Raw genomic sequence first — 11590 nt, forward strand, 5'->3', positions numbered from 1 at the left:
TTATTTTTTTAAAAAATATTTAATCAATGACGCTGAAGGATAAAATGATTTTTTTGCGTTGTTCTATCCAATATTTTTCTTTATGCAACTCGTCACTTTAACTGTGCCATTAGATCTTTATTAGTAAACAAATCAATATTCCGGTAACAGAAATTTTTTCCCATAAAATTGCGGCAAATGTTTTGAAGAAAACCTTATCAAATCTGATATAACTACACAAATACTTCCATTATACTCTCTGATTACTCACTGATCAGTTTTTACTTTTGTATTTGGTGGTCAATCATGCTTTACTTAATTGGTTTGGGTTTGGGTGACGCAAAAGATATCACTGTAAAAGGATTGGAAATTGTTAAAAATGCCAAAAGAGTATATCTAGAAGCTTATACTTCGATGTTAACAGTAGGAAAAGAAAAACTTGTTAGTAGTTTATATTTTTTATTATAAATGTTTTGCATTCTTCCAAAAATTTAAATCTAAATTCATAACATTTTAAAAATTAAAACTTTTGTAACTCATATTTAATATCTTAGATGAAGGGTTAAAGGGGTAACATGATTTTTTCTTTGTTTTGGTTGTTCTTCGGCGTTAAATAAAATCTGATATTTTTTTTAATTTTCTCTACCAGTAATTCTTTATTCCATTTGTAACCACTAAATCTTATTTTCTTAACTTCTTTAACAATTTTTCAGGAGGAATTTTATGAAAAACCAATAATAATTGCTGACAGAGAAATGGTTGAGCAAGATTCTGGTAAGCTAAAAGAAAATTCACTATAAATCTATACAAAGTTATTTTTAAAGGTATTTTTTTCATACAGCCATTGTTTATCAAATTTATTATCATCTCATAATATTTAATCGTACATTTGTTTTCTTGATGCTATATACCCGATGACAAATATTTAGGGCAGCGTGACACAATCCTGTAATCGATCCTTAATAGGTTACAACCCTGTAGCTTGTTCTATAAAAATTTAAAAAGTTGAGTGGATTCAAGAAATAATAAGGATTTTTAAAATAACTGACCCTCTTAGTATGGTTGCAACAAAAGAACATAGAGTATGTTAATAATTTTAAATAAAGATCTGCTCGCTTGTGTTGATTATGTATTAACACTACTATAATTTAATATAATAACGTATTCAGTAGCATCATTGCGAAAATCGTTTAACATGAAAAAAAGCTAGGACTGGGAAGAAAAACTTGATATAAAACTACATTTGTACTGTTAAATTTTTTTATACAGAACAGTCAGAACAAATTGAAGGGGGTGAGTCTCGATAGTTTTCAATTTAACTCGTCAATTGCGGCTTGCTAGTAACCAACACTCTGGATCTTGCATTGGATGAAATTCTACAATTAGCATACAAAGTTTTACTCAATTTACATATCTTTTTTGTTTGTTTTTATGGTATAACCGTTTCCAACAACTGTAATTATTTTCTATAGTTATTACACATCAATATTGTCTCATCCTAAGCTTGCTGTATTTCTGTAAAAATTATCCATTTTTTATTTGCTTTATTCTCTGCATTATTACAATTCAGTCAATAGTGTATTAATGTATACATATGATATTCTAAATATATGTATATTGTAATGTATACATATAATATTCTAATGAGATAATTGCAGTTTAAAAAATCTATATATTAATAGGCTAGCAATATTTTGTCTCGCTAAAAACTCCCAAACTACGCAACAGAATTAAACAAATAAGGTGTCGTTTTAAAGGTACTGTTATCTAGATGTGCAATAAGGTCTTAAATTATGAAAATTTCCTTTAATTAATTAATAAAATTAATAATTTAGTTTCAACCAATGAGAATTCAGCAAATCATTTTTCGGGTGGTTCGCATAAGCATTGTTTCCGTAAGCATCGTTTGATTTAAAGCATTTCTGAATTAATAGATTGATAAACAAAAATAAGAGTGGATAAAAAACAACGGAACTGAATTTCTTAAAAAAAGAATTCAATATCTTTAGTTCCTTTGATAAATTTTTAGTTTCATGATAAATTTTTTGTTTCGTTACAATAGAATGGCAATGGCATTGTGCGAATATTCAAACCAAAACAAACGTGCGAATATTCAAACCAAAACAAACTTTCTACAAACAATTATTTTGATTTGAGATTTAAAACGATATCTTAGTTATTTAGTTCTATTTTTATTTATTTAGTGCCTGCTGCCTAAATAAAATGCCTGCTATCAGGCGTCGAAATATCTCTGGCAGACGTCAGAGAAATGAATGGCGGAATTCTATATGCAATGGAAATGCGAAGCAGTTCTGGGGGTTGGCGAGCGGAGCCCCCTAGTATATATATGTTTCCACAAGCTTCAAAAATTTAATTTTCTGAAAAAAGTTTTTTACTACAAGTAAAAAAAATAATAATAATACGAAAATTCCAAAATAACATATTTCAGTTCCCAAAATAATTCCAAAAAGTTGTTACCTGCTTAAAACATTGATTTTCTGTGGTTCATCTCTCAAAAAATTTTGATGAAATAAGACGTATTGAGCACCCACTTCTATTTCTATAATATGGTTGTTTCTGTTGCAGAAAGTCTAACTTTTTTATCATCTTTTTAATAACTACTATTGTTAAAGAGGTTTAGTGTTGTGATATCTGCTACTGTTTTATTTTTTCCTTATTATTTTATGATGCAAATTAAATTTGAATTTTGTATGAAGCTTTTTTTGTTTTTTTTCTACAGATTCAATTCTATCAAATGCTATTGAAGAAGATATTGCATTTTTAGTTGTTGGTGATCCTTTTGGGTAAGTAATTTCTGATTTTTATGACTGAAATAAATATTGAGATCAACCAGTGTTTTCACTACAGCGTGAGAATGCGAGAATCTCACATATTTTTCTTTTCTCACATTAAAAATTGATTAACGCGAGAAATTCGCGCATTCTATTAATCAATTTCAAAATTCGCAAATTTCTCACATTTTGGAAAAAGCTTCGAATTACGCCATTTAGAATAAAATCCGTCTCACTTTTCTTCCTGGATCTTTCATTATTTTCAACATCTGCCTCATTATCTAGCTTCCCTATTTGCCAGTATCCAGTATTGTTCAGAACCTTTTCGAACAACAGAACACAACCACGGAACCCCTTTCAGAACACATTTCTCTGCAACCACGTGTTTACCGTAGATTAGGTTTCTTCATGTAAGATATTCAAATTTTTTATCCACTTATGTAAGATGGACAAATACCTTGTAAAAGCAAAATCTTCTATGATGATGCACGAAAAATATTCAATACTTTAAAAAATAGAAGGCGTTAAAAATTTATTATAATTAAAGAAATGATTTTTTTTTCAAGAGTTTTTGTGTTTTTTTACTTTTTAGAAATCTCACTTAACTTTTTGAAATCTCACCCTGTTTTTGAGAAAGGGTGAGAAATTCTCACCCATTTATTTTTCTATGATGGAAACACTGTCTACATTCATTTAACAAAAATTTCATTTATATTAAATCATGCAATGTCTTGCCCCTGCTCCCCATAACTTATCCTTAATCTGAACTTGTAAAATATTCTTTCATTAAAAACATATAAGTCTGGGTAAAAAAAAATATGAAATAAAAAGAAATTTATGAAGCTATATAATATTACTTAGGTGATAAATCGAAGATATTTAAGTTATAATAACTGAAATAAAAATAAGTTTTTGGAAACTGTAGACATATTGTGCCTTTTTTAATATTGATATTATTTAGAAACTGAGGAGCTAGTTGGGCATGTTTTGAAAACGACATAATTTTGAAGTTATAAATTTCAATGCTATAACTGTAAATAAGTTTTAAAATTAATATCATAATCAAATGCTAAGATGTACCGAATTTTAATTGAATTACTATTTATTTGACAATGTACATTAAAACTTTTATTCTTCTATGTATTTGCATTGAAAAGAATAGTTTTAAATTAATTGTGTTTACGAAGAATTTAGTTTCTATGAATTAATTCTATATTATCTTTAAGGAAGCCCTGGATTATTTGTAGCTAAGCTCAGTTATACCGAAGCCACTTTCTAATTTTGTGCAATGAAAGTATGAAATCAGAATGTTTGAATTGATAATACCTCATATGAAGTCAGAACATTTTAGTCTCCATGTTTGATGTCATTACTTATTATATAATGGATTATTTTCTATTGATCATTTAAGTTAGAAATTGAGAAAAAAAATGTCTATTTGAAATTAATATTAATAATTTTTCTAAATTAACCATTTTTTAAGCCAAAAATATTTATTTCACTGGCGATTGTTTACTTTTAAATTTTGATTCAATCAAATATGTGCTGTTAGGTTGCCATTCAAATAGAAATGTTCAGCATAAATCTAATCTTTTTTTTTTCTGGTGTTGAATTTCAACATTTTTTTTAACATTATTTTACTTAATTATGTTTCTTTTAAATAGGAGAGAGAAAGGTATCTATGTGAATAGTAACTAAATATTTTTTTAAACCTAAAATATTCATTTTGCTGACTATTATTTTTCTTTAAAACTAAAATTTATATTATATTGTTCTGATATTTGATCAAATAAGATATGCACTATTGTGTTAAAAATTCAGTTAAAAATTTTCAATATGAACACATCTTTTTTTTTTTCCAGGTTATGAATTGTTAAATTTCAATATTTTTTTTAACTTTTTTATCCTGAATAATTTAGTTAAATTCTATTTTCTCTTTTTTGTACATATTATTTAAAAAAAACAAAGACATTTTAGTGTTTTTTTACATTTGACTGTTTTTACATTTAAGTTTTATTTCTTTTCAAACTTAAACACTAAAATGTAAAAACACTTAAGAATTATTGAGAATCCATGTTTTTTTTAAAAACCATCCATAAATCCATGTTTGATAAATCCATGTTTTAAAAAAAGAAATGTTGTGTGATCTGTGTTATATATAGATAGATATATTGCCTTTTATAGAGCTACTACTCATTCTGATATGATTTTGAGAGCAGTTCAAAAAAGAATTCCATATAAAGTTGTTCATAATGCTTCTATTATGAATGCCATTGGATGTTGTGGCTTACAGGTACTTTTTTTGTATCAGTTTTTTTTTTTTTTTTATCATTATCTGTTAATTTTCTATCAAAGAAACTTCTTTCTATATTCTAATATAAATGAAATTTTTATTTTATTGAAATGTTTTAGATAATTAATTATGATGGAATTAATATTAGTCATTTAAGGTGCATATGTTAGTTTTTGTTCTATTTTTGTACTTAAATACACAAATGATTAAATATGGTGTAGAATTGGTAAATAACTTCATGTAAACTTAAATTGCAAACATTATATAAAATGAATTAAGCTTTTTTAAATTTTAACAACTTGTTTTTAATAGACCCTTTTGTAAATTTTTGGGCCATCATATGAAAACTTCTTGACCTTTGTTGTCAACTAATTTAAAGGAAAAAAAATTCCAAATTTAAAAAAAAAAATCATAACTATAAATTAGGTAAATAAATTTTTCAAGTTGAATATGTTTATTTACTATCAATAGTTCACATATACATGCACAAGAGCCCAGTAAGTTTTTTTTTTCAATTGATTACTCAATGTAGATTTTAATGAAGCATTTGTATATTTAATTATATATTTATTAACATATATGTATTCTTTTAAGCTGTACAGGTTTGGTGAAGCTATATCCATTGTGTTTTGGACTGATTCCTGGAAACCTGAAAGTTTTTATGACAAGATTAAGATTAATAGAAGTAATGGATTGCACACACTATGTTTACTAGGTAACACAAACTTTCTATGTTTTTTTTAATTGCATTACTAATTTATAGTTCAATTTTCAAATTCAATAAGTGCAGGTTCTCATTACCTAGTAAAATTTTTCTGAACTATAATACGAAAAACTTAATGATAATTTTTACTTTTTAACGTTTCTCATTGTAATCATAGGTAAAATTCTGAAAATTTCCCTCAAAGTTGTACTTATGGGTTTAAAAACAGCTACCTCATAAAGAATAATTAATTAGGAAGAATAATTAAGTATATTGAAAGAATAAATTGAAATATTCAATTTATAACAAGATATCAGATCATATGAGTTTTAGCATTAATTTGTATAGTCATCGCCTAATACATTAATTTGGTCAATATTACAGCTTTCTCTTTGGAATCCACATTGGTATTTGCCAATAACTTTTATCACATGAAGTATATATATTATATTATATATTATATTATATATTATATTAGAGAAAATTTTAAGTATAATATTCATCAGGGTTATTCCTCTGTAGTTGAATAATGAAATACGAAAGAGGAAAAACTGTTAGCTTTGTTCTATTATAGATTTGTTATTACACAAAGTTAAAATATTAAATATCTCCTCCCCCCCCCCCAATTATCTATCTCAAAAAAAACATTATAAACAGATTTATATATTTTTTTTAAATAATTGAACAAATAAAATTAAATTTTTATATACACCCGTGTGCAAATTAATTGAAACAAACTCAATAAATTCAGAAAACTAAGAGAAAATGCTATTTTATTTAAATTTATACAAACTCAAAAATTTTTAGTACACAATATGATCTCCACGACACTTTATTAACATTTGGACACGATTTGGCATGGATTCTACTAATTTTTTACAGTCATTTATAATATTTGTGTCCTTGTACCACGCATGAATTAACGCCGTGATTAGCTTCTCCATAGTTGTACAGTCCATATTTAATAGGCGATTCTTCCATATGGCCCAGAGATTCTCAATTGGGTTGATATCAGGAGAGTTCCCTGGCCATTCCAACTCAATTTGATTCTCAGACATGAATTTCTTGACAATTTTGGACGCATGGCAAGGAGCTAAATCCTGTTGAGAAATCCCTGTTCCATCAGGGTATCGTTTCTTCAATTCTGGAACAACTTTTTTACCAACAACTTTTATGTAATGTACTGCTCAGAACGCATCATACCGTCAATAGGCTGCAAAGGTCCAACCCCATTGTAACCGAAACAACCCCAAAACATCTTTAAAAAAACACGAAAAAAAAAGTTTGTTTCAATTAATTTGCACAAGGGTGTAGATTTTTTTTTCAGATGTTTCTTCTTTTGTCTGAATAAAAAATTAATATTTGCCAATTTAACATTAATGGTTTTAATAGCAAGTTTATAAGCAGTTTATAATTACATATCATCTGCAATGAGCATTAAAAATTAGTTTTAAAACATTGAACTTGTTATTAGTTTCCAAAGCTAAAATAAAAATTTATGCCATGATCTCAGTATCTGTCTCTTAAAAAGAATGAACTAAATATCTTAACTTATAAAGTGAAAATACTTCATTTTCACAGTTCCCCAACCTGACCCTAAGTATGAAAATTATATTTATTTTAAAAAGTAATAAAATTTCAATTTATTTTGTAATTGTGTATTTATGTTATTGTTCAAAGCCTTTAAAATTAAATCCGAATGCAACTTACATTGTAATAAATATTTTTCCCTGAAATAGAATAAAATATTTTAATTTCTAATATATATTTTAAGATATTTACTTTTTGTGTAAGGTTACTAAAAGTTAGCAGGAAACTTTTATTATGCCAAATTAATCATAATATTCAAATCTTATTATATATAATGATTTTGTATTTCCATTTTATAATTATAGATTTAAAGATAAAGGAACAATCTGTAGAAAACTTAATAAAGTAAGTAGAAATTGTTTCTTTTTCATATTTTACCATTATCAGTACAATTATATTTTATTTATAATTACATATTAAATAATTGCAACAAGGTGGTTAAAAATAATATTTTTAATTAATATGCTATAGATAAATATCTATGTTATTGTTTTAAGAAATAATTTGACAAAAATGTACAGTGTGCAAAAAAGGACCACCCTGAACCTATTTTGATCTATTGATTGGATCTTTATGTTCTAGAACTCAGCCTTTATAGTTAGGGGAGATGACATCAAATATAGTAATTAATTAGTGCTGAGTGTATTTTAAATTACAAAATCAGACACAAAAATGTATTTTGTCTTTGGGAAAAAAACACCTACTTTTTCAAGGTATTTGGATTTCTGACCTCTGAAATAATGGGGGGTTGCTTCAATATGGAAAATATGGTCCCCATAGTTTGGCCAGGAAAGTGATTCAAAGTTTAAACCCCTTAATGTTAATTTTATTTTCTGTGTGTTTCGTCAAACATTGAAAATTTTTGCTCACAATTATAAAATTTATTGATCTAAATATAATTCCATGCAAAAACTTTTAGTAAATATTTATTATTTTTTCATTATTTTAATCAATTAAATTTTTTAAAAAATTGAATTGTAAGGTGTAAAATTTTTTACATGTTTTTAAATAATGTAATTTTGTATAACAAAGCACAAAATTTGAGCAAAATTAGTTAAACAGCTCCTGAGAAGTTGAATTTTAAGAATGTTTTTTTTAATTCAATTTTTAAGGAACCATTCGACCGATTTCATTCAAATTTTGTAGTTTGCCTTATAAAATTAAATTCTTTCCAATGACCATATTATTTAAGAAATATTGTATGTATTGTTTGGTTCTTTCAAATTTTTTATTTTTACGATTCATTATAAATTTGTGATTTAATTGTATTATTTTTTACTTTTTGATTAACTAATGAAAAACTAAGATCCAAAGTGGAAAATATCTTATAAACTAACAATTATTGGTTCACAAGGAAAATAAAGATGAATGATAAATGAAATTATTTTTTAATGATATTTTTAATTAACATCACCAAATGTTATAAAATCACTAGCACCTGGGCGATACAAATATTATATAGAATCAAAACATTGATCTTAGGCAAATGGAAGAATCTATTATCAAGAGAACTCTCTGGGGATGGAGAATTGATAATCTGGTTAACTGTGAGTCAATGCATTTTCTGGTTTTTGACAGCCCGATTAGAGTACATTCTTTCAATTACAAAATTATTAAAAGGAGGTTCAGTTCATAGTTTGGCCAAAGCCTGGGAGCTTATACAGACAAAAGTAGAATTGTCAGCACAGAGAACACTGATGTTTAGGAAAGAAGAAAAAAGCAGAATGGGCTGTGGTTTTATAGTTAAAAATAATGGTGTTACTAATCATACAGCCTCATACTGACTAAATAACCATGCTAGTGACTATCTGGCTAAGCTCATCAAAATTGTACTTTTATGGCTTAAGATTAATTATTAATTTTAAGTTTTTCCTTTAAGTAAGTCTGTTTAATATTATTGTTAGCTGGTTCAATTTCTCTTATTTTTATGCTGAATTCTTAAGTTTTTTTTTTTCTTTTTTTAAGTCTGCAGAAGCTTAAAGCTAACTAGTTTCACTTTAACTGTTCATTTTGATTTTTTACTTTATTTCATTCTGTCTTTACATTGATTTAGACTTTTGTTTTCAACTTTTGTACAACTTGTTAATATAGTTATAGTTAACTATTACTATGAAAATCACATAACATACAGATTATTGCTACAAACACATGTAAATTCTTTTTGCAAAAGTACCTTTACTTAATTAATTTCATAGCTCTTTGTGGGCCCATGCCTTCTTTAGAATCATTTTCTATCTCTGCTACACCAAGGGGTTCCAGTTGGTCCCTCTCACTGCTTTAAAATTCTCATTAATGCAGTTAATTTTCCTTAGTATGAGCCAATGCAGATCATTTCCAATTTTGTATCAGTTCTAATTGGTTTATAAAAAGGTATTCTGGAACTTAGAGAGGGTAGGTCTGCGCAAATTTCATTAAACTTTTTTTTTATTCCACTACAAACATTTAGAATCTAAAATTAGAAAACTATTTTATACAGCATGTAAACTATTTCTATGAAAATTACTCAACTTAGATTATTGCTTTAAGCCTATATAAATCCTTTTTATGTGTTATATTTTATTCAACAACAAAAATTTTAAATGGAAATTGGCAAACGGATCTACAAATGTGCTTTTAATTAGATTGTTTGTTATTGCATGTATTTGTTTTTCTCTGAAACATGGTAAAATATGATGTATATCTTCAGTTAACAAATGAGTTTACCTCAGTGTTTTGAGAGTTTTACAAATTCGAAACCTAATTGTATCATGTTTCTTATTAAAAAAATTTTATGTCTGTTTAATTATTATAAACTTTAATTTTCTTAAACAAGTATAATATTTTTTGTTTTATTAAAGTATGATGTATAGATAACATTTTTAGGTGTACAAATTATTTTACTGCAATTATGTAAAATGTTAAAGTTAGTTTTAACACATTTCTCTGAAAATTTCAATGTGAAATTTCCCTTTTTTACCTTTATTTATTGCCTTTTAGTTTTATTTTCTGAATTAAAAGTAATTTCTTTTGTAAATGAAGATGCATAGAGACTTTTGTTTAAATAACAAATTATTTTACAGTGATAGTTTACATTATTGTAAATAGCACAAAATTTAAAACTTCATTTTAACATGCTTCTATAATAGAATTTCAGTGAATGATTTCTTTATTTTAAATGTGATTATTATTTCATGTTTTCATTTTCTCACCTAAATATATATTTTTAATTAAGTATGAAAACCGGTCTTATGGGAACAAATTATTTGACAACAATTTTAAAATTCACAAAATTGGAACCTAACTTCCAACATGTTATTCATAGAGAGTTTATTTGCAAAGTTTTCTATTGGCTGACTACAGCCTAGATAGTATTTTGCACTTTGATTATTTTGTATGCTATAATTTATCATTGGCACTTTTATAATTAACATTATTCTCAGAGGTAAGAAAATATATGAACCACCCAGATTTATGACAGCTTCTTGTGCAGCACAACAGTTACTAGAAATTATTGAAAATCGCAGAAATAAAGGAGATGGTGATATAGGTAAATAATTCTTGTTTTTTCTGTATTTTTAATTGTCTAAATTGAAAGTATATATGTATGTGATGTAAGAAATTTTGTAATAAAATCTTAATTCCGCTTTATTTTCTTCAATCAGTTTGATGTAGGAGTGAAAATAATTTTATGTTGCTGTGTATTAACTTTTATTTCAGAATTAATACTCTTAAAATTCCTGACATCCTGAGTTAATCCTGACAACAAATTTTATGATATCTTAATAAAAATTTAAAATCAATCACTGATATGATATTACTAGACAAATCTCGCAAAAGGAATTTATGAAGAACTTCAAATCTTAACTCATATCTCTTGTAAATAAACAAGTAAATATTTATCTATTTCATGCTGAGTTAAAGTAATTATAATATTTCAATTTCAGCTTTTACAGAAAATACTATTTGTGTTGGTATTGCAAGGTTAGGTTCAGATGACCAAAGTATAGTTGCCGCCTCATTGAAACGAATGGCTTCTTTAGACTTGGGTTCTCCATTGCATTCATTAATAATCTGTGGTGATCTTCATCCTGTTGAGAAAGAAATGTTGCAAGTGTTTGCTGATGCTAGTAGTGGAATTGAAATTTTTCAACCTGTTACTGATGTATAATAAAGAATTTTATTATTTTTTATTACTGTCCCTTGTTTTATTTATTTGATGTAACACATTAACAATCTCAGAAATGTCACTTGTAA

General features: G+C 26.2%; 1 protein-coding gene across 1 annotated transcript; it reads left to right on the forward strand.

Moving 5' to 3' along the window:
* The first annotated feature begins 31 nt into the window (after positions 1-31).
* Positions 32-11526, forward strand: Dph5 (diphthine methyl ester synthase). The gene is made up of 8 exons (XM_087166261.1): positions 32-420; positions 693-753; positions 2720-2783; positions 4956-5064; positions 5659-5779; positions 7663-7702; positions 10777-10883; positions 11281-11526. Exons 1-8 carry the CDS (start codon positions 286-288, stop codon positions 11502-11504), a joined length of 861 nt encoding a protein of 286 aa, XP_087022387.1. The 5' UTR covers positions 32-285; the 3' UTR covers positions 11505-11526.
* Positions 11527-11590: the final 64 nt, after the last annotated feature.

This window comes from Parasteatoda tepidariorum, chromosome 6 (genome assembly GCF_982258835.1).
Source record: "Parasteatoda tepidariorum strain Cologne lab strain chromosome 6, Ptep-v5.0, whole genome shotgun sequence".
Taxonomy (NCBI): Eukaryota; Metazoa; Arthropoda; class Arachnida; order Araneae; family Theridiidae; genus Parasteatoda; species Parasteatoda tepidariorum.